The sequence below is a fragment of the Plenodomus lingam genome (assembly GCF_022343315.1).
Source record: "Plenodomus lingam strain CAN1 chromosome Unknown contig_21, whole genome shotgun sequence".
NCBI classification, from domain to species: domain Eukaryota; kingdom Fungi; phylum Ascomycota; class Dothideomycetes; order Pleosporales; family Leptosphaeriaceae; genus Plenodomus; species Plenodomus lingam.
In genome coordinates, this window is record NW_027093938.1 from 147,262 (window position 1) to 169,808 (window position 22,547).

At 54.7% G+C, this 22,547-nt stretch overlaps 8 protein-coding genes across 8 annotated transcripts; 5 read left to right on the forward strand and 3 right to left on the reverse strand.

The window, feature by feature from the left end:
• Nucleotides 1-832: 832 nt before the first annotated feature.
• IAQ61_004996 (uncharacterized protein) lies at nucleotides 833-2,723 on the reverse strand (the record flags this gene model as incomplete). The annotated part of the gene is made up of 3 exons (XM_066096584.1): nucleotides 833-1,821; nucleotides 1,875-2,458; nucleotides 2,602-2,723. The coding sequence occupies 3 exons, from the start codon at nucleotides 2,721-2,723 to the stop codon at nucleotides 833-835; spliced, it is 1,695 nt and encodes a 564-aa protein (XP_065953279.1).
• Nucleotides 2,724-3,224: 501 nt separating this feature from the next.
• Nucleotides 3,225-6,296, forward strand: IAQ61_004997 (uncharacterized protein; the record flags this gene model as incomplete). Its single annotated transcript, XM_066096585.1, has 1 exon — nucleotides 3,225-6,296. One exon carries the CDS (start codon nucleotides 3,225-3,227, stop codon nucleotides 6,294-6,296), a length of 3,072 nt encoding a protein of 1,023 aa, XP_065953280.1.
• A 292-nt stretch (nucleotides 6,297-6,588) lies between these two features.
• On the forward strand, nucleotides 6,589-8,395 carry IAQ61_004998 (uncharacterized protein; the record flags this gene model as incomplete). The annotated part of the gene is made up of 5 exons (XM_066096586.1): nucleotides 6,589-6,854; nucleotides 6,910-7,066; nucleotides 7,119-7,567; nucleotides 7,630-7,808; nucleotides 7,870-8,395. 5 exons carry the CDS (start codon nucleotides 6,589-6,591, stop codon nucleotides 7,905-7,907), a joined length of 1,089 nt encoding a protein of 362 aa, XP_065953281.1. The 3' UTR covers nucleotides 7,908-8,395.
• Nucleotides 8,396-8,922: 527 nt separating this feature from the next.
• Nucleotides 8,923-10,087, forward strand: IAQ61_004999 (uncharacterized protein; the record flags this gene model as incomplete). The annotated part of the gene is made up of 2 exons (XM_066096587.1): nucleotides 8,923-8,935; nucleotides 8,991-10,087. The coding sequence occupies 2 exons, from the start codon at nucleotides 8,923-8,925 to the stop codon at nucleotides 10,085-10,087; spliced, it is 1,110 nt and encodes a 369-aa protein (XP_065953282.1).
• A 200-nt stretch (nucleotides 10,088-10,287) lies between these two features.
• On the reverse strand, nucleotides 10,288-12,086 carry IAQ61_005000 (uncharacterized protein; the record flags this gene model as incomplete). Its single annotated transcript, XM_066096588.1, has 3 exons — nucleotides 10,288-10,436; nucleotides 10,494-11,751; nucleotides 11,814-12,086. 3 exons carry the CDS (start codon nucleotides 12,084-12,086, stop codon nucleotides 10,288-10,290), a joined length of 1,680 nt encoding a protein of 559 aa, XP_065953283.1.
• Nucleotides 12,087-13,271: 1,185 nt separating this feature from the next.
• On the forward strand, nucleotides 13,272-14,127 carry IAQ61_005001 (uncharacterized protein; the record flags this gene model as incomplete). The annotated part of the gene is made up of 2 exons (XM_066096589.1): nucleotides 13,272-13,664; nucleotides 13,780-14,127. The coding sequence occupies 2 exons, from the start codon at nucleotides 13,272-13,274 to the stop codon at nucleotides 14,125-14,127; spliced, it is 741 nt and encodes a 246-aa protein (XP_065953284.1).
• A 720-nt stretch (nucleotides 14,128-14,847) lies between these two features.
• Nucleotides 14,848-15,192, reverse strand: IAQ61_005002 (uncharacterized protein; the record flags this gene model as incomplete). Its single annotated transcript, XM_066096590.1, has 1 exon — nucleotides 14,848-15,192. The coding sequence occupies one exon, from the start codon at nucleotides 15,190-15,192 to the stop codon at nucleotides 14,848-14,850; it is 345 nt and encodes a 114-aa protein (XP_065953285.1).
• A 614-nt stretch (nucleotides 15,193-15,806) lies between these two features.
• IAQ61_005003 (uncharacterized protein) lies at nucleotides 15,807-21,980 on the forward strand (the record flags this gene model as incomplete). The annotated part of the gene is made up of 2 exons (XM_066096591.1): nucleotides 15,807-18,698; nucleotides 18,753-21,980. The coding sequence occupies 2 exons, from the start codon at nucleotides 15,807-15,809 to the stop codon at nucleotides 21,978-21,980; spliced, it is 6,120 nt and encodes a 2,039-aa protein (XP_065953286.1).
• Nucleotides 21,981-22,547: the final 567 nt, after the last annotated feature.

Consider the following 22,547-nt stretch of genomic DNA (forward strand, 5'->3'; position numbering starts at 1 on the left):
GGAAAGAGAGAGGGACAGAGTAGTAGTAGAGTCAGAGACGCTGTTGTTCTGTTGTGGCTAGAGTATGACACAGAAGCCATGCATAAATTCACTTGGGCGTAAAAAGATTGGTGCTCGGTGCTATTAGTACTAAGACTACTTTGAAAAAAACCCCCCCCCCCCCCCGTCCCCGCCCATCCCATTTGAGCCGGCCAGTGAGTGTCAATGGATGGGATGACGATGCGGGGCCAGGCCAGCCTTGACGGGCAGAGAATGAATGAATGCGGGGAGGGGGGAAGGGATGTCTCTCCCCGACTTCGGCCGAAGCGGACGAATCAGGCATCAAGCCAATTGATGACTCACCCACCGACGGTATGGTATAAAACCAACAACGACCCAAGAAGAAGACGCCGAACAAGACGATGATGGAAAACGGGCTTGGGGTACGGCCATCAGGTCTTGTTTCCAAGGTATGCACATATGCAATGCAATGCAATGCAATGTCATGTCACAACGGGGCTATTAAGAGTTTTCTTGTATTGTACCGACGTACTACGGTAGGTATGGTACCCTTCGCATTCAGCCTATTGCATCTGCCACAGCCAACCATCCCTGTGAGTTCAGCTTCTTCTTCTTCTTCTTCTTCTTCTTCTTCTTCTTCTTCTTCTTCTTCTTCAAGCGTCACCATAACACCATCATCATATCAGTAGCTCCATTGCGCTTGAATAGCACACACCAGTGGCATCCTTGTGCAAAGCAACCACCCGCTTTCCTGGTGGCGCTCGCTCGTTGGTCTTTCACACTTGCCATGGCTCACATGGCCTACACCCGTACACTGTACATACATGTGTGTTTAGAAGACTGGTATCCTCAGTCCACAACAGTCCACCTCGCTGCCCTGGACATGGACCATACGTCCAAAGTATAAGCTACCAAACTCATTCACAAACACGCGGTCGGCTTCAGACCACGTATCTAACCCCATCCGGGAGACGTCGTTTCTGTCCATCACAACCACTTCGCCCTCGCCAACACTCTCACCTTCACCCCCATCCTCATCGTCGTCCTCGCTGTCCTCTTCCCTATGGCCTTGTATAATGTGCGAGAGCGACCGTACCAACAGCGAGGTCTGCCTGTGGAAGTAGGCAATGATGCCTGTCTCGACGGATTGTGAATAACTGGCCAGTTCACCCATAACTTCGCGGTCCCTTTCGCGTTCCGTAGTCGTGTAGCTGTCCCTCTCGCCGGCCGTGGCCCACCACATGAAGCCCTGGTAGGCAACACGCGACCATGTCATCGGCTCAGCTATGGAGTCGTCATACATCTCGTTGAACTCGTCCTCGGCTCTTTTGCCATCGTTCTCGTCACGAGACAGCAGGGGCGCCTGGTCGTCATTGCTGTCGTCTGGATCGGTATCTTCGTCTGTGTTTTTGGGCGAGGCTGGAGGTCGGTTCCGTTGTTTGAACAGCTCCTTGTGTAGCAACTGGTAGCGGCTGACATCTCGCTGGCTCGCCCGGACCAGTCTTCCATCGCTCGTCCGTATCTTCGGCCAGCGTTTCTGCTGCCCGCCAGTGTCGACTGCAGTTGGCAGCTCCACGACCAGGTCATAGAGCTGTGTCTTGGTCGCGATGATGTCGTCGGTGGTGCAAGCTACCCAGCCTGCCATGGGTCTCTCCCCTGGCGTGTGTCGGCCATGCTTTGGCTGCCCCCACTCCTGGAGAGTGGGTATGTCGTGAACGCCGACGGAGAAGAGTGTGGGCAGGCGCAAAAGGTCTTCGGTGCCGGGGAGTAAGTGTTGCGTGTCGCGGGAGGAGATGCTAGACAGAACAGAGAGATTGTAGACTACACATGTTAGAAGCTGCCCTGGGGTACAGAGCGAGACAGAGGGTGCCTACCAAATTCGCATGCAGTCCGTACAGGGGCATTGCCCACAAACAGAATTCGCTTTCTCAAAAGGGCAGCCTGTTGTAGTCTGAAGGCCAATGGACCAAATGTGTCCAGGTAGTGCAAGATGGATCGCGCCGGGTGGTTCTCTGGCAGCGTCTCGTCGTCAGCTACCAGGGCGCTGACGGTAGAGATGGCGCGCGCTCTGCTGTGCCCCCTGACCTTGCCTGTATTCGCGGCCTTGTCCTTTGTCGCAGTCACCTGCTCGGACCAGAACTCCTCGAGGGGCGCTACCGTCTGGCAGTCAGCGAGCGTCGTCGCCAGCCTCTCCAGCCGGGCAGCCAGCAGCCAGGCACGCCCCAGCCGGCCAAAGCGGCCCTGGTTCTGCACCAGCACACCCACCGAGACAAACGTGGCATTGCGCTCCTCTGCGCTGCCCTCGCCGCGTGCGAATGCGCTGAGGCCGGCGTAGCCCGCGTGGGTGAAATAGACCAGATCCGACTGCACCGCGTGGAGGCCTGATGGTAGTGACTTGTACTCGACGCCGTCCTCGAGCGCAATCTCGCTTTTGGTCCGTTTCCAGGCGATGGTGTAGCTGTCGGGGAGAGCTTGTCAGCTCAACTCAGGAGGTGCCACGACAAAGGACGAGGATGACGATCAGGATGACGATGACGAACTTGAGCACCATCACCACCATCCCCACCACCTCCAGCTGTTGCATGACTCTGCTGCACTCACCCAACCTTCTTGTCAAAGCGGATCAGAAAAAGCGCCTCTACCAGCGGCGCTTCACTGGCAGCCTCAGCCGCAGCCTCAGCCTCGACCTCGACGTCGGACGCGCTCATGGTCGAGGCAGACATGGCAGCTGCGAGGAGGGATCCCGGAAAATGGTGTTGTTGTTCGTCAATGGCACAAGCCTACCACCTCACTCACTGTGCTGTGTAGTAAGTATATACAACACACAGTAGGTATACGAGTACAGTACTAGTACTACCGTCTCTACAGATGGCATTGTCTGGGACATGGGTAAAGTTAGTGGCAGTACGCAGGCCGGACCAGGCAAGGCCAGGTATAGGCATCCCGCTTCAATGCTGCCGGCTTCCGCAGCAGGGGCCCAGACTCACGTGACACTCACATCGATATATCCAACCGTCCTCGGGCCTGTCACCTCAAGTCACAAGGAGCTCTGGCTACCGGGACCTACCTACTCTCGAGGCAGAGATTCAACCACACCAAGGCCACATCACATCCTGGACCTCGGGAGTGCCACGCCAACAACGGCTTGGCTGTCACTTCCAAGCTTTCCCTCTCTGGGGACCATGTTGTCTCCACCCTTCCTTACCTAGCGGCACACATCCATCATGACTGCGACCAACAACGTTCCCAAGTTTGCCAGCTTCCGCCCCAAACCCAAGCCTGCACCCGTGCCAACAGAGGAATCCAAGAAAAACGTGACTCCAGTGGACGTTGGCAAGGAAAAGGCATCGCGTGTGCGAGCTCCCTCGCCCCGACCAGCCCAATCGCCAAGCCACAGACATACTTCTTCGTCACAACTCTTCTTCAGTGATCGACGTGGAGATGCCAATTTGCTACGCTATGGCACATTCGACCGCTCTGGGATCCCTGTCTACCATCGCTTCGGCCAGGGTCATGTATTGGGCCTGCCTCTAGATCAAAAGATAGACCGTCACGAGTCTACGAGCACGGCCATCTCTACAACTCCAGCGCGCAAACGTCAACAGAGACTCTTGACTGATAAACGTCTGAACAAGTCAACTCACCGCGCACTTCGTCTCGTTAACAACAATCTCAACAACAATCACCTAGTACCGGCATTGAACCAGGACTTCATTCCCATTACCTCGTACAACCTTCCAGGCGGCCATGGTCATGACCAAGAGGATGATATCCCTAGACTCGATTACTGCGACATGCAAGGGCATCTCGACGTACATGTGCCGCCTGATCCAGACACCTTCTATGAGCCGGATGTCGACGTTGTGGTCGACACAGAAGTTACCAAGAAGCACTCGCTCCTTGCGCGACGGACCAAAGAACACCCTGAAGATATCCAGAACTGGCTTGACCTCATCGAACACCAGGAAGCAATGTTCAGCTTCGATAGACCATCTGAAGAGCTCACCGCATCAGATAAGGCCCATCTTGCTCAAATCCGAATCTCCATATATGAGGAAGCCTTGAAGAAGACGAAGACGGACCAGCGCAGTCAGCCCCGTCTTTGGAGAGGTCTGTTGACTGAAGCAAGGGTCGCCTGGGATCATGCCAAGATGGCAAGCAAATGGAAAGAAGTACTCGCCCAACATCCCTACAGTATCGACTTGTGGTGGTTGTATCTTGATTTCACACAATCAAGCTTTACGAAATTCAAATTTGAAGACTGTCGTTTAGCCTTTCTCTCCTGCGTAGACGCGCTTCGATCAAGCGCAGAAACCATCTCCGTAGAGATATACTTGCACATTCTCGTACGCCTGACATCCATGATTTACGACTGCGGTTATCAAGAACTTGCTCTTGCCATCTGGCAAGCCAACCTTGAATATCACCTAATGAATCCTGATGAATATCAACAAGTCGGTCCGCTGAGCATGTTTGAAGAGTTCTGGGAGAGCGAAGCTCCACGTATTGGTGAATCAAAGGCCAAAGGCTGGAGCAGCAGCAACGCCCTAGACTGCCAGCCGTATGAATCAACCCCGTTACTTGAGGCAAAGCCTTCTACTACTCCTCTTCAAGATTTCCAGAGACGCGAAATGGATGCGATGAGGAAGTTGCAGTATCCGGGCCGTACATGTGATGATGTTTGCGAGGATGACCCGTTTCATACAGTCTTATTCTCCGACCTTGAAGCCTACCTGCACATTATCCCACCTGGCACATCCGCTATACTGATTGTGGAAGCGTTCCTTTGTTTTTGTGGCCTTCCGCCCCTGACACTACTTGCAGCACATCAAAAAGAATGGTGGTCGGATCCTTTACTTCCTCACCAAGCTGCAAGAGTCTCAGATAACGATTGCGAAGCAGCTCAAGCTTTGCATACATTTGAGAAAAGCCCAAAACTATCGTATAACAGCTTCAGAATGACGACAAAATCACTATTCGAGCATAGCTTCAATCTGCGTAATGAAAGACTGGATCCAGACCTGCTCAGACAAGTGCTAAAGCTTGTAGCAACTAGATTTCCAGATCAAGATAGCATCGGCCAATACCTGCTGGCGTTTGAGAGCCGACACTTCCCCGCGGATGCATGCAGGACCGCAAAACAATTGCTCAAGACGCGCCCGTCGAACTTGCGACTGTACAACGCCTACAGCTTCGTGGAGTCGAGCCGGGGCAATTTCGATAAAGCGAACCAGGTCCGTAGCATGGCCCTTTCTTTACAAAAAGATGAAATGGCTTTTGCTACGCTAGAGAGTTTACAGCTCTATCATGACTGGGTCTGGCAAGCGTTAGATCGCAAGGATCCACTCCAAGCATTGTGGAGGCTTGTCTGCCCGAATGGTAAGGGTTTAGAGCAGGCTTCGACAGCAAGCTCGCCTAGTCATGAGTCAATATTGCACACTCGCCTCCTTCTAGGCGAACGGAGTGAGACCGGTCTGCTACATGGCGAACTTGAGATTGCTGTCCTAAGTACATCGTTGCTCGCCCTTTTGATCTACCTCGTCAATGACAGTGAAGCCGGCTCAGCTCTGGAGATTCATCAAGGCCTCATAGCATGGATGAAATCTCACAACATGTCTCAATCTATCTACGCCGAGTTACACGCGCAAAGTATCGCGGACTTCCTAGCCTATCATGCCACGCACGCTGCTATCATCAAGCCAGCCTTGATCCGCAACGCTTTGGAGCCGCTCATCGCCCTCTTCCCAAATAATATTATACTACTATCGTTATATGCGAAGAATGAAGCACGCTTCGCCATTGATGACCGTGTGCGCACCATCCTACACAGCAGTACCCTGCGATCAGGCGAATTAGCCAGCGTGGATGGCTGGATATTCGCTATTCACTACGAGATGTTACGAGGTGAAGTCTCGGGTTCAACAGAAAACACGGCACGCGCACTGTATAAACGTGCAACCACCTCTTCGGCACAATATAGTCTAGACCTTTGGATTGCTTATCTAGAATTTGAACACAAACAGCTCCTCAAGGAAGAAGCCAGGATGACGAAAAGATCAAAGAAGGATGGCGGAAGAGACTATTGCGCAGATCGGGTGCGCACGGCAATGCACAGGATCAAAGAAGCTTTCCACAATGGACTCTCGCGTCTGCCATGGTGCAAAGACTTTATTATGCTTGCTTTCTCTCCCGACTTTGAGAGAGTCTTTGAAGATGAAGAGAAGTGGAAGTTTTACAAAAGCATGCATGAAAAGGAAATCAGGCTCTATGTCGATCTCGATGAGGCAGGGCAATAGTTGAAAGAGATAGCTTAACGCGACCGGTACCTTTCAGGCTCAACTCGAAACAATATCACATCCACGAATAGGGACCAAAGAAATTAAAGAACCTACTAAAATTGCCGTATCTTTGGCAATCAAGGAGGTGCAATGGTGCATTAATTGACCTGCAGGATCCGAGGGTGGGCTTGGAGCATACGGCAGTCGTAAAGCCCCACATCCTCAAGCATCCTACATGACATCAAATCATGACCATGGAGCGCGCCCTGCTCACTTCTGGTATCTTTCGTACACTGATTGACATTTCAACATGCATTGGCAACTATCAATCGCCCTGATACTCAGTGCAGTAGCCCATGCGCAAAACATTACTCGTGGCGCGGCCATGATGCGCTTCGCCTGTTCCCAACTTACAGTCGAGCGTCTCGACCCCCTCGTCAATCCAGGCGTCATAGGAAGCCCGCACACACATCAAATTGTAGGAGGCAATAGCTTTAAGCCTGACATGCCTATTGGCGCACATGATCTGGCTGAGAAGAGTACGTGCACCACGTGTACATTTAGTGAAGATCTGAGGTATGGCTGCTACATGGCGTGAAGTGATCTAGCGTACAAAGCTGATACAAGTCAGCAACTACTGGACAGCAGCTTTGTACTTTCGAGCCCAGAACGGAACGTATAAGCGTGTGCAGCAATTTGCAAATGGGGGTTTGCGTCAAAGAGGTGGAATGACGGTGTATTATATTCCACCGTACGATGGTGTCAGCAATGTCACCGCGTTCAAACCTGTATGTCCAGCCGCCTCTCCCAAATCCTAACATCCCTTCTGATGCTGTTCAGGGGTTCCGCATGCTTGCAGGCAACCCACTCCTACGTAACACCACGGGCGAGTCCCGCGGCATCTGCCACCGTTGCATCTACAAAGACGCCATTCCCTTTGGCGGGGCCCCCTGCACCGAAGAAGACACAACCTTTCTACCTACCCGCATGTGTGAAGGCGGCATTCGCACTCAAGTCACATTTCCGACGTGCTGGGATGGCATCAACCTCGACTCGCCCGACCACCAAAGCCACGTCGCTTATGCGGAAATTCCATACGAACCGTATGCCGAGCCAGTCGCAAGGTTCCCGTATACCCCCGAACAGGAGAGGGGCAAGTGCCCCGAGGGGTTTCCTGTAAGACTACCACAGGTCATGTACGAGGTCATGTTCGACACAACCGTGTTCAACAAGAAGGAGCTCTGGGGAGAAAACGGGACTCAACCGTTTGTCTTTTCCATGGGCGACGCGTAAGTAGCCACTGCAAGCCAATGGCGTTAGCAAAGGCCAAAATGCTAATTTTTATGCACAGCACGGGACATGGCAATCATGGCGACTACATGTTTGGATGGAAGGGCGATGCGCTTCAGCGAGCACTCAATGCGCGCTGCAGCAACGATCACTGCAGCGAACTGATCAGGCAGAGCGATGAGGAGGCGATGAAGTGCAGTATCCCCCAGACTGTCGTAGAGGATGTCGATGGTGATGACTGTACGTATCACTGATGCAATTTGCCATCATTATGGGAGGAGAATGCTAACAAATCTTCTAGGGCTTGCGAGTTTGCCGGGCGATGTCACGATTACTTAGATGAGGATGTGTGCGAGACTAGCCATTCTTGGAATGCTAGACAAGGAGTGACTATGGATGGGTGGGATCATATAGAACCACGGAATTCAAACGTATGGCCTAGCCCTCGGTGATTGAGCCCAATTACCTATTGGTGGTAGTTCTCGCCTGCCACGTATTTAACCTTCTATCAAAACTTCGTCCCATCGCACCATGAAAGTAGCCTTTCCTCCTAGACTCGTACCCAAGTACAGTAACCTCCTACGTAGGGCTTTCCATGATATATTTACAACCATAGCCCTATTCGAGTCAAACTCTACTACAATTAACTACGGTAATAAGCCACCTCCTCACAACTACACTGCCCCACCTCAAAATCCTCCCATCAACGTTTCCCGGCAATCCCCTGATCCTCCGACAACACCAGTCCGCGCTGCAATTACTTGCACCCATCCCCTATCTCCTCCTAGCATCGTATGCGTTTCCACTTGCACCCATCCCCTATCTCCTCCTAGCATCGTATGCGTTTCCACTTGCCCCCGTCTTACTGTATACCCCTCGGCTCTGTCAGCACGCAAGTCGCTAGTACTCTACCCAGAAAGATGCATCCCACGATGAAGAATGGACAATGATGTAAGTAGCGCACCCCACGTGGCGGCGTCGGCCAATCAAAACGACAGTCACTTGCATGTGGACGTTCACCAAGAGCGACGTCCAGGACATGGACGTGGATCTGTTTGGGGTCGAGTATGTGGGCGGCTGGGGGGAGTGAGAATGGGCCAGAGTAGGATGTAAGCTGGCTTGGGTGCTGGAGTGTTTTCCTTCTTTTTACCACGGGGTACTGGGTACGGGTATATATGGTTATTGGTCGTGTTTCTGCTTCTTGCTCATCTACCGGTACTCTACTCGTCGGGAGCATCTGAATTGACGTCGGCCAAGTTGGCGAGAGAGTTGCCATGTTGGGTTCAATCGTGCGTGGAATCCCCACAAGATTATCGCACTCGATACTGATCATGTACAGACTTGCACGAGCGCCATGCTCTTTGCCTGTAACATACTTCTTCCAATGACCTAGCTTCACGCCAGCCAACTAACATCGCCTAGACACGGCTCTGGCAACAAGACCGGACATCCATCTGAACCAGATCCAAGTAATTGGCACACACAACTCTTACCACCGCGAAATCTCTCTAGCCGAGCGCGCAGTCTTTGAGAAATACGTCACCTCGCCCAAGGATTACTACTACTCGCACGCCAGTCTCGAGAATCAACTGGAGCACCAATCCGTCCGCTCCTTTGAGCTCGATCTGCACAATGACGAAATCGGCGGGCTCTACTATCCGCCTCTAATCTGGACACTGTCCAACCTAACGGCCAACACGACACCCTACGACGGTTCTATACTACAAAAGCCCGGCATCAAAGTCTTCCACGTCACAGACTTCGACCCAGACTCGGTTTGCCACACCTTTGTCGACTGCCTCGCCCACCTGAAGAACTGGTCCGACGCAAACCCAAACCACCTCCCCATCATCATCGATCTCGAGCTCAAGTCCGATGCCCCCGCCTGCACAATCGGCGGCGTATGCCCCGGCGAAGCCACAAACTGGACACTCCCCCGTCTCCTCAACGTCGATGCCGAAATTCTCTCCGTGTTCCCCCACCAGCAACTCATACGCCCAGACGACGTGCGCGTCGGCAATTTGACCCTAGAGCAATCCGTGCTCGAGCATGGTTGGCCCAAACTAAATGACGTCCGCGGTCGCTTCCTCTTCTTCTTCGACAACGACCCAAAGCCATCGGACCCGAATTCTCCCCGGGAACTGTATCGCGCGTCTGCTCCGTCGTTGCAGAATCGCACCGTGTTTACGAATTCGGTAGAGGGAGCTGCGGATGGCGCAGTCATTAAGCACAATGAACCTCGTGGCAACGACAGGGCTGAGATTCAGCGTCTTGTGCGCAAGGGGTATATTGTACGGACGCGTGCGGATGTGCCGTTGGGCACGGTGTTGAATCGCTCGACGGAGATGAGGGACTGCGCTTTTGAAAGTGGGGCCCAAGTGGTGAGTACGGATTTCCCGAGCTGGGGGTTGACGGCGAGGTGGGGATGGGACTATGTGGCCAGGTTGAAGGGAGGCAGGGTCGCGAGATGTAATCCAGTGAATGCGCCCAAGGGGTGTGAGGATTCGCTTTTGGAGTAAAGTTACTAAAGCTCGTTTTCGCGTTAAGCAGCTGAAGTCATATCCATGCCATAGCTCCTTCCGACCAGCAATACGGTGTTGCCGGTCCTGTTTCCTCAACTTAGATGACAGGATTCACGTTGCGCTGCTGTCGTTTGCTGTCTGGAGGGAACAAGTCCGTTCTTATTTGCAAGGTGCCATAGTACGACTTTATTTTTAATTTATAGCTTGGCACTCATCTGTCCCTGCGACTTGATCGCGCTGTCAATAGTAGCCATGGCACTCACCAGTTGCTCCTCGTGCAATTTGGGTGCCACAACCTGCACGCAAAGAGGTGTATTGAGGTATACGGAGCGATCAAGGTTGGTCCCTATGCTGTCCGTTAGCCACCTGTCATTTAAAATGATGGCATGATGGAAACACTCACAAAGCTCCCTGTTCACTTTGTCCCAATTGCTTATGGGCTTTGTGGCGGGCATCTCGCCTACCATGTCATCCTTTGTGAACCGCCGCACCGGAACAGTACCAGCAGGATAGTCCAACAGCACAAACGAGCTCGTATAGCTGACGCCATTGAAGCGATCAATAGGTGGCACAGGATGTGGCGCGACTGGGCAGACAAAAGCATCGATTTCCCCGTGCTCGTCTTTCCAGATTCCGAGAAACTCCTTCTGCAGCTTCTCGCGCCGCCCATGGAGGGCTTGTGCTTTGGGAAGCTCCATGGGGGGTTTTCGTTTGAGTCGGGTGGAGAGCCATGGGGAAAGGGGTTCTTCCATGGCTTCAAGAAGATCGAACATGGTGTTTCCTCCTTCGACGTTGAACATGGCGTTTGCGAGAGACTGGCATTGGGAGAAGAGTGGGGTAATGTCCATCTCCACCACCTCGACTCCACCGCTCTGCAGCCTACCCTTGACTTCATCCAGCAGACGCGCAATCGGAGGGTGAGGATCAATCACGCCGTCTCTTCGCACCAGGCCGATCCTCCACTTCTTCTTGGCAGATGTGATGGACGACCAAGGCGCAGGCACGACATCCGGATCTGCAGTCCACGGCTTCTGGCCGGCTACCGCACTAAAGAAGAGCTCTATATCGCGTATCGAGTGGGCCATGGGGCCCACACTAGCGGCAATACCAATCTTAGACTGGCCAGGAAGCGAACCAGTCTCCAGACCAAGGAAAGGTATGCGTTCCCAGCTGGGCTTGATGCCAAACGTGCCCTCACACATGGCTGGGATTCTGATGCTGCCGCCTACGTCAGTGCCTACACCTAGGACGGAACCTCGCATGGCTAGTAAAGCGGCTTCGCCTCCAGAACTCCCACCTGCCGTTGCAGCAGTGTTGAGAGGATTGAGGGTGCGGCCAAAGAGGTGATTGTGGGAATCAAGAGCCATCATGGTTTGCGGAACATTGGTCTTGCAGTACAAGACCGCACCAGCGTTGAGCAAGCAGTCCACCACGACGGCGTTTTCGGTCGCTGGTTTAAAAGCCAGACTGGCCAAGCCGATTGAAGTGTCATAGCCGCGGACTCTGCAAGTGTCTTTGAGCGACACGGGAACGCCATGGAGAGGTCCGAGAGGCGGGCTTCCAGAAGCCAGATGTGCATCGAGCTCTGTTGCCCGCTTCAATGCATCGTCAAAGAAGATCTCCGTAAGACAGTTTGTCAGTTGTTGTGCAATCGCCGCTCTCTATCGGCTTGTCAGTGCACTGTCGAATTCTCCACACCAGCACATGTGAAGTGCATAGGTACCTTGCAGAAAGCGCGCGCAACTTGAACACACGTCAGTTTGCGGTCCCGGATGGCGTCAGCCAGTGCGACAGCATCGTACGCTTCTGTGATTCGAAGTTCTTCTGCGGACAAGAGACCACATGTTTGTGGAATGTCTGTGTAGTGGGTGATGTGGGAGCCAGGCAAGCTGGTCAGTTTCCAGGCCGACGGTATGCGTGCGTCACGCTCCTCCTGCTTCCGCCGAGCGATGGGCTGCCACTTGGACGGGCCAGATGGACTTTGTTCTTTGGACATTGCGGCAGTACCTGGCAGGGTTGTGTGGAGAGTGAATAAGGGCGGTATCTGGGCTTCATTTAGGTGTGGGTGGAGCCGAGGTTCGAGGTTGGCAGTCCCGCGTCAACGAGGAGGGGCGGGTACGAGAGGGCCGCGGCTTGGAGGAGCTAATCGACTGGGCAAATGAACCTGTCGCCGCCTTGAATGTTGGATGGTACAACTGGGACATGCATGGATATGGATAGACGATGCGTCATTCTAGGAGTTGCATGTCTATGCACGTGGCGCCTGATTGCTAGTAGGAGTAGGTACCGGTAGTAGGAGGGGTGCCTTGGGCCAGAGACAGCAAGACTCGATAAGACAGAGGACCCAGAAAGCAAAGTATGGCCGAGATGTCCAAAGTAGTCGAGCCCTTGCTTCGCCGGGCTTTCTTCATGAAGACATGGTGTTGGTTTGGTAGGTCACCGAGACGGGATGTTGGTACATGGTGAAGAGGTGTTGTCGCACTGCAAGCAGCAGAAAAGGCGAAACACGCGCAAAGGCTGGCTGAGACAGATCGTCTCATCGACTCTTGGCCCTTTTGTCGCAAAGCTTGGAACAAATGGAAAAAGAGTGGGTGGCTTGGAGTGAATGTTACCTACCGGTATGGCTATGGATGGGCCATGGGATTGTCCCCGGGACCGGGACCGGCACTACTCTCCCTCCTAGCGTTGTCTCGTCTCCGCCGATCAGCTCGCGCCCGTCCAAGCGCTGCAGCCACGACAAGTGCGTGCAGCGTCCAAGCCTGTCTTGTGCGAGCCTGTGTCTTGTGTTGGCTGCCATGGTTTGCCCTAGTTGCGGGCCAGAATTTTCTTCTTCTTCTTCTTCTTCTTCTTCTTCTTCCTCTTTTTCGTCTTCTTCTTTTTCGTCTTCTTCTTTTTCGTCTTCTTCTTTTTCGTCTTCTTCTACCCCAAATCGAACCTGAGGCTAGCCAGCAGCTCGAATCCTTGGACTCCTAGGCTCCCCCCCCCCCCCCGCTCTCCCCAAGTCCATCTATCCATTCCTTTACGATACCAGGTGGAGATTGGTAGAGCAGAAGACAAAAAAGAATCCTCTAGAGTCTAGTTGACTTTGTATTCCCGAGTCATTGACATCGCTTCTCCCCTTCTCTCCTCTCCTCTCCCTTTCTCCCTCTCTTCCCCCCCACTACTTGTTCTCCACCTCGCAATGGCTGCTGCAAACTTGTCGCATTTGCCTCCTGCCGGCCAACACCCTTACTACCCCCTCGAGGTCGAGATTGTCGGCTACCTAGCCAACAAATGGGGCACCCTTGAGCTGCTCGCCATCTTCAGCGCCGGTGTCGCCGTCATCTTCTGCTGCACCTACGCCATGGTCAAGCGGACGCGCCCCAATGCGAGCACAGGGGACTTGGCGGCCATTATGTGGTTTGTCCTCTGTGGCTGCATCCACTCCTTTTTCGAGGGCTACTTTGCCTACAACTTTCGCAACATGGGAGCTGCCAATGACCTTTTTGGCCAGCTGTGGAAGGAGTATGCGCTGAGCGACTCGCGCTACCTGACCCAGGATGCCTTTGTTCTGTGCATGGAGACTGTTACGGCTGTAGGTCTATCCTGTCTACTACTCTTCCAACTCCCTCTACTTTCCTGCCTCTCTCTAGTGTTCACCGGTCCTCAAAACGAGCCATGCTAACAGACTCTTTTTTCCCCTATTCCAGGTCTTCTGGGGCCCCGGTTCCTTTCTGACCGCCTACCTCATCTCCGTCGACCATCCGCTCCGCTACTCCGCCCAGCTCATCGTCTCGCTCGGCCAATTCTACGGCGACGTTCTCTACTACGCAACCTCGCTATTCGACCACTACATCCTCGACCTGTCGTATTCGCGTCCCGAGCAGTTTTATTACTGGGGCTACTTTGTCCTGATGAATGCCTTTTGGATCGTCATTCCCGGATACCTCATGTTCCAGAGCGTCATGGCGACCTGGAGCGCATTCGCGGCCGTCAATGATGCGGCCAAGCTCATGGAGCGCGCGCAAAGGGCTGGATATGTGAAGAAGAGCAGCTGAGGGGAGATGTGGGAATAGGACCGGTATTGTGCCGGGGGAGGGGGTCAGAATGCCATATTGGGTAGAGTTGGCCACGTCTATACTAGGTACCTGGTAGAGCTGGGTTGTTGCGTATGGCTGGCCATGAGACTAGTGTCGCGCTCTCATTTCAAGGAAAAAGATGAGGGCAAGGTCTCGTAGGAAAAACAAGAGGAGATGGTAGAGCGACGGGATTGGATACATAGACATGTAATTGTAATGCAGAAAGAGGGAGGGAGAGAGAGAGAGAGTCATGGGGGCTGGATGACTGCCTACTCCCTCTATCGGTTTTGTACATGACAGTTTCTCAGTCTCTCGAATGCTGGATGATTGATTGGCTCAGACGGATGAATGCCGGGTGGAGGGCAGGAGGTGGAAAAGTGCGATTTGGGCATGGTTCGGCCCGGCTTGATTAGAGGATTGGCCAATCCTCTTGTTCTTGTTCCTGTGTGTGTTGGGTGTGTCATGTAGGTACCACAGTTGTACAGTTCATCCTACATGAAGTAGCATCCACCGTACTTGGTGTGTACCATACTCGAACGGGTCGAATACTATGTATAGTTTTTTTTTGTCCCGTCCTGTCGTTGTTCCTGTTTTCTGTGGCTGTTGTTGTTGTTGTTGTTGTTGTGGTTGCTGTCGATCCGATCTTGGGCGAATACAATAGACGAGAGAGAGCGACAGGGGAGATTGGCTCGATGAGCCTCATGAGGCTCGATGTGACACAAACAGCCAAGATGGAGAGGATGGGGTATGGGCAGGCAGTCTACTTGGTGTGTACCGTGGTATGAAGGAAGCTTCTGGCATTCCCATAGTATCGTACCCAGCTACACCATGCTTGTGCATGTCCATGCCTTGTCCTAGCATGTGCTTGTATTGCATGGATCGTGTTGCAGCTTTTGTGAGGCGCATCATCGAGAGGCCAACGGCTCGAGGGGCACCTTGGTCAGAGGTAGAAGATTGGTGTCCAACATGGCCATGGTAGTAGTTTGTCCATACAATACCGGTACAATGTGCCCAAGTCCAAGTTTGTAATGACGGACGGTCCATTGTGCTGGCAGCTGCTCCACCTTGCACTCGGCCGTCACTAGAGTAGGTTCCTCGTTGCTAGTTACTACTCTAGTTGGCAGAAAGACACGCACGCGCACCGTCCAGCCTTGGAATCACTTACCGGTACCGGTACCAGGGGGGGCCCAGCCCATCATCACCACCTCTTGATGGGGTGACTGCATTCACCCACCACACTTCCTCTTCTTACTCTCAACCCACTCGCTCGTCCCTCACCACGCCTCCTCGCCTGGGCCGGGCAGGAAGTAGGAAGATAGCAAGGTAGTCAGTGAGTTGCCGTCTCTATACCTATACCGGTAGCTGCCGCTGGAGCTGTGCAAAGCTAGAGTCGTCGGTAACTAGCTGATCAACCAACCAACCAACCAGCCAGCCAGCCAGCCAGCCAGCCAGCCAGCCAGCCAAGCCCAAACTGCGCGCGGGGAGAGTTCCAAGACCAAGGCCAGACCCATTGCCGCCAACAAAAACACCAAAACACCAAAACACCAAAACACACAAACACACGCCTCTTCGACCTCTTCTCTTCGACTCCTTCGACTCCTTCGACTCCTTGACCTCGACGCCCACGCCCACGCCAGCTCCAATGACTGCGGGACTCGATGCCCGCCTCGCCGCTGCCCACTGACCCTGAGACGCCAGCTGGACAGAAGAAGAATGGCAGCGCGGGCAACAGGAAAAAGGCCGCGCCGGACAAGACGACCAACACGATGAATGGCAACGACTTTGCAAAAGCCATTGGCATCAACAAGCCCGCCAATGTACGCGACAAGATCAAGCGCTGGCAGGTCGAGGTCGAGCCCGATGTGCCCAATCTGCCCGCCGCCGCCGCCGCACCCGCCCCAGCCACTGCCTCTGCCGCCTCTGCTCCCTCTGTTGCCTCTGCTGCCTCCGCTGCCTCGCCTGCGCCTACCGCGCCCACCGCCTCCACATCCACTCCCCTCGACAGCAAGCCCAACTGGAAGCCCGCGCACACGGCCAAGAAGTCGGTCGACAGCAGCCCCGAGCGGCCCACCAGCACAGTCAAGCCGGCCGTGACACACAACCCGCTCGACGATGATGTGCTCACGGCAACGGCGCCCAAGAAGCGCGTCATCAGCGACTCGCATTGGCGCCAGAAGCAGTCCCCGCCCAAGGAAACCGGCCGCCCGCCGCCCAAGACCATTCCCAATGCCTGGGTGCGACCCTCGAAGATTATCAAAAACGACCGGCCGCCCGCCAAAGAGGTCAAGGAGGTCAAGGAAGTCAAGCCAGCTGCATCCACCACCCCGCTGCCCCTCAATCCCCTGCTGCCCCTCGTCTCCTATGTCGGCAGGAGCACCGGACAGACGAGGCCGCCCCCCAAGCAGCGCCGGCCGTCGAAGCCCTCGAGCGCAGAGAACGAGCAGCGGCCCATCAGCAGCGGCTCCGGCAGCGCCAAGGACAGCAACAAGAGCGCAGACAAGGCGGATGCACCCACCTCATCCCAGCCCGACAACGAGACGACGGAGATGGTCAGGGTGCGGCGAAGACGGCGGGCACGCACATCGCCGCGGGGGTCCTTGTCGCCAGAACCAACCGAGGCAGCGCCCTATACACACAAGAGAGCCAACAAGTCCGAGTCAGCCTTGGCTGCCAACACGAACACGGTCACGGTCGAGTACGCAGGCACGCCGACGGCAAGCCAGACCAAGAGCCGCATCACCGCCATCACCTCGCCACGGGACGACGAAATCAGAGAGCGACGGCGGAGAAGACGACCGCGCAGCCAGGGCGACCGTACCGCAGCCCAGTCGCCGCGCGGGACTCCCAAAGAGGAGCCAGCCCCTACGCGCCGACGAAGCCGTAGATCGTATCCCCGTACCGACGAGGAAGATGTCCCAATACCCCTTCAAGAGCCAGATTCAACCCCCAAGCCCTCTCGCAGGCGGAGTCGGAGGTCGTGGCCGCGCACGAGCGATGACGATGTCGCCAGGACCCCCGTCGAGCCAGCCATTGCAGAGACCATCCCGTCGCTCTCCACCCTTGCCAACACCACCCCTGCCCCCACCACCAAGACGTTGGGCTCCCGCCTTGAAGCCTGGCTCAGCGGCACGCCAGACCCCTTTGTGGAGAGCAGCTCGCGCAGGCGGACATCCAAGGAGTCCATGTCGAGCCTCGACCTGCAGCCAAAAGAAGAAAAAGCATCAGACGGGACCACCACCGCCACATCCACGGACACACCACATGAGCCCGCCGAGCAATCGCGACGATGCAGCAGCGGCAGCGGCAGCAGTGGCAGGAGGCGACGACGCAGACGTCGCAGCCGTGAAATCCAAGTCGATAGCCAGCCCGTAGACGAGGCGCCCTCTTCCGTCGTCTCTACCACCGTCACGGCTGAGTCTTCGGTGCAGGTGACGGAGAGCGAGGTCTCACTCAGCCCAACACCGACCTTGAAGCGCCGCGGTGCCAGACGCAGCCAGCACTCTCCTACCAAGAGTCGTTCCATGTCATCGCCACTCCGAGAAACCATGTCAGTAGACGACACACAGGACGACCTTGACACTGCATCCGCAATCTCCTCCACAGTAGATGCCTCCACCGTAGACATGGACACGGCCCCACTGCGACCACGCCCCCTCTCGATACAACGCGCACTTCCTTCGAGGGGCAAGAAGCTGTCCACGATTGTGTCTGTAGAGTCGTCCGCATCCGCGACGACAGCACAGGGCGCTCCTTCTGACATTACAGAGTCGGATCATCTCCAGACGGTGCATGAGGAAAGCGTGATGTCGGGGGTGGCTGCATCAGACGTAGGCTCGCTGCTGAACCCAGAAACATCCACCATTGTCAGTCGCAGAAGCACGAGGCGGAGAAGACTTGCCAGCCATGCAGACTTGATCTCCGTCCTTTCCATGCCCAAGACAGCAGGCGCAAAGAGCATCATGTCTGCTCGAAGCATCCGCACCAACCGAAGTCGCCTGGCCACTGCTACCATTGAGGATATAATGCGAGAACTCGCCTCCGACGAGGCAAAATACATGCGGGAGCTTCGCACAATCGTCGATGGTGTCATTCCTGTCCTACTCAGCTGCGTTCTCTCAAAATCTGACTCGGCTGTTGCAGCCGGTCTCTTCTCTCGCTCAGCTACCACGGACCCGAATGACGTTACCAAGCCCATTGTAAATATGGGTGTCTGTCTGGAACGCCTCAAGACCCTTCACAAGCGTGTTCCGACCGAGGACGCCGAGGCATTCGTTTCCTGGGCCCAGAGTGCCCAACGTGTCTACTCTGATTACATTGCAGCCTGGCGACTCGGCTTCCAAGACGTGGTTATTAGCCTCGCACCCGCCGATGACGACCCCTTCCAGCCAGCCAAGGTGGTCAATGGGCCAGACGATGGCGCCCCTTGGGATGAAGGCATGCCACGTAATGCCGAGGGATACGTTGTCAATGGCAATGGCGAGCGTGTCGATGTTGCCTACATGCTAAAGCGGCCCCTCGTACGCCTCAAGTACCTGGCCAAGACGATGAGGGCATGTTTCTATATCCCCCTTTGACCATCACATCCATACTAACATCAAACGCAGGGTATCCACCATGTAAAACCATCCGATCGAGCGGAGAACATGTCAACCATCTTCCAGGACCTTGTGGCCGCTGCACGCAAGCGGTCCAATGATGAGCAAGCACGACTGGAAGATGAAGCTGCCGCAAGTATAGACCCTACACGTGCTCGCGATCCTCGGAGCTTGGCTCCCCTCGCTGGTGTCCGCATCGACCCTAAACGATGTGTGAGAGCTAGAGATCACTTTGACCTCCATCTATACCACTCGAGTGGTCAGGAGATCAGTTGTCGTGTTGAGATATTACTCCGCGATAACATGCCAGGCACAGGAGCAGGAGGCGATGTCCTCATCTGCGAAGTGGACTCTACCGGACGCTGGCTCCTGCTCCCGCCTATCCAGCTGAGCAAATGTTCGGCTCGCAATGGCGACGCCCAAGGAGAAATTATTGTGATGATTCGCGGCAATCAAGCCGATGGATCCGAATGGAGTGAGGTCATGTCTCTCTTGACCGATGATGAGCAAGCTGGATTCGATTGGGTGCAGATGCTCGGCCTCAATCCGATACCACCTCAGATTTCAGAAGTACGCAAGTCACCCAGTGCCGTTGGACTCTCAACACAACGGCCCACAAGCAGCCACGAATCTTCGTCTATACTCTCGGCTGCTACCGAATCTACAGCCCCGCAAAAGAGCAGAACACCAAGCCCCCACGAGATTGAGATACCAATTGGTGAACAGCATACCGAGGTTTCCAAGGTTTGGAACTATGACACTCCAGAGAAGCGGCGGCAGTCTCGTGTCTCGTCACCAACAACTCCACCTAGCGAGGATTATTCCAATATTACCATGGGATACGATGAGAATGACATGCCACACCAGCCTGTAGTAAGCGAGAGTCCCCAGGCAGACAATACCGAACCAGACGCGGATCGCACACCTCGCAGTCTGAAAGAAGCAGTTCGAATGGCTGGCGATGCTGCTTCACCATCGGGACTGAAGCGAGCCAGAGCAACAAAGCGGCTGGCCAAGGACGTGCCTTCTCCTATTGCCGCTCGAGCGTCGCGCCAAATCACGCTCGAAGATCCGGAAGAGCCAGCGGAGACGACCACGGCAGAGGAACTTCCTAAACCACGGCGGAAATCCACAAAACGTCGACCGCAGTCTCTTCCAGCTACGGAATCAACGGTGTCGTCATCAAGCAGAGGCTACAGTGTATGGATGCCTTCCTCGGACGTAGATCATTCGGATGAGTCTGATGAATCTGATGATCGGACCATTGAGCCCGAAGACCGGTCACCGCCAGGCTCACCTCCATCCCCACAGCGGCCACAAGCCCATCGTCGTGTCTCTTCTGTGCCTTCATTAGAACTACCAAGCATACCAAGACAGAGAAAGACTAGTACTCCCTCGACTCCTATCCGAGGTCCACGAGAAGCGCCCAAGAAGTATCGTGACGGGCCGGCGTCAGCGCCCTCCAAGATGGAGCAGAGAACCCAACACGATGATGCGGATACAATGCTCGAAGACGAAGCACCCCGGCCGCCGCCCACTCCGCCGCATCGGCCTTCAAGTCCTCTAACGCCTGTGACATTGAAAGGCTCCAAGACACCCGTATTCACACCGTCACTGCCAGGCTGGAAGAACAAGCGCCGTTCCTCATCGCCCTTGAAGCATGAGTACGAACCTTCAACGTGCACCGAAGAATCTACTTCGTCAAGTTCCAGTGAGAGCGAGGAAGATGTCGCATCGGACGAGGAGTTGAGCGAGTCTGAACAAGAGAGCCTCACCTCGGATTCCTCTGAAGATGAGTTGGATGATGATGTGCCGATGCCTCTGATGCCAATCGGATACCCCGGACCTCGTGGGTTTACATCGCGTCAATTTTCCAGCGAAAGACTATCGAAACTACCCACCACCGTGGAGGAGCAGGAAGAGGAAAACAAGGCATTCCCCAAGGTATCACCTCCAGCGTCCATCTACACTCTGCCCAATGGCACCATTACACCCTCGCAATCTGCATCCAACACGCCGTATCGAGCTGTGCCACAAGGCTCAGGAAAGGCCTCCAAGACGATTGCCTCCATCTTTGCTTGGTCCGAAGCAGGCCGATGGGACAGCCTGCACCCGGATGAGTGCAGCATCGTCGTGACTCCCGGCAAAATCGAGGTCTTTGAAATTACTGCCCACCACTCGAAGCCATTCATGGCCGACGGCGACGAGATTATCCAGACTGAAGGACGTGCTCCCCTCATTGCGGTTGAGCTTACCCCGCTGGTGCCTCTACGCAAGTCTACGGCCATAGACATTTCCATTCGCTCTCCACCTACGGAAGAGTCGCGCATCAAGACCGGTAACAACATCATGCTGAGAAGTCGGAACCCAGCCGAGTGCGCACAGTTATACGCCATGATCAACCAATCGCGCATCAACAACCCAACTTATATGGCTCTGCAGAACGCACGCGGCCCATATGGACAGACAAGCTGGGCTGAGGCAATGGACCGACAGAATGCCGCCCGGGCCAATGCAGAATCTTCATCTGGGTGGCTAGGGGGGACACTAGGTCGCCGAAGCAGTTACCGCAAGACTAGTACACGCGCTGCTTCCATTTCGGCTGCCACCGAGTCGTCGGTCGGCACGATGAACACTGCTCTCAAGTCGGCACTTGGCCGCTTCTCCTTTGGCAAGCGTGGCATGTTCAGCGTTCGCGACTCGACGCTGGGCTCGCGCAGTACGGGATCTCTGGACGGCGGATCACGTCCTGACTCTGGGTCGTCGACTCCCGGCGAAACTGGCAGGGCGCCCGGTGCACCGGCTGGCATCACAAACTCGAAATGTCGTCTGTATGAGCGCGAGTCATCCAAGAAGTGGCGCGACATGGGCAGCGCCCGCTTAACCATTATCCTGCCTTCACCCAACCCCAGCGTTCCTTCTTCGCCTACCAACCCCCGTCAACGCGCTCCTGGGACACGAGATCACAAGCAAGAGCGCCGTATTGTGGTTACAGGCAAGAGCAAGGGCCAGGTGCTGCTAGATGTCACACTATCAGAGACCTGTTTTGAGCGGGTAGCCCGCAGTGGTATTGCAGTCAGTGTCTGGGAAGACCACATCGACGCTGCCGGTCAGGTCGGAGGCGTTGCGAATACAGGAGGCGTGCTGGGCGCGAGGGCCAGAGTGTTCATGGTTCAAATGAAGAGTGAGAGGGAGTGTGCGTATTGCTTCAGTCTTTTGGGCAAGCTGAGGTATTGAGAAGACGAGGACCGGACCAGAGGAAATGTGCGCATCATCATCATCATCATCATCAGCATCAGTTTTTGCGTTGCCGACACCAACATCATCCGTCATTCATTCTGAGCGAGGCGTTTTTTACGATGTGTACTACGGGGGATTCAAGACTTTTTTTTTTCTTCCGCGATACCACTCAGCAACCATTTTCGATTCTAGTTAGCAGAAAGGGACGGAGGATTGGGGAGGGGGGGTGGAGGAGATGTCTGTTTTTTTTTCAAGTTTGATGATACAGGACATGGGCTTCGGCAGGCAGGCGGATGTGTTTCTTTTTGGTGGTTCATTTCGCATACTTGGGAGTTTTGTTCTTTCTTTTGGGCGGATTTTGGGCGTGTACGCCCTTTTTTTTTCAATGCTATATAGAGCGGGCATATTTCTTGGCGCGGGGGAAGTGCAGTGGAGTGGAGTGTAGTAATGAGTAGGCAAGTTTGTAGCGCTTGGGGTAGACGGTTAGCACACATGGCAGGGAGGGGGGTGGGGGGTTGGTACTTGATGCAGGAATGAGACGGCGATTTTTTTACACACCCTTTG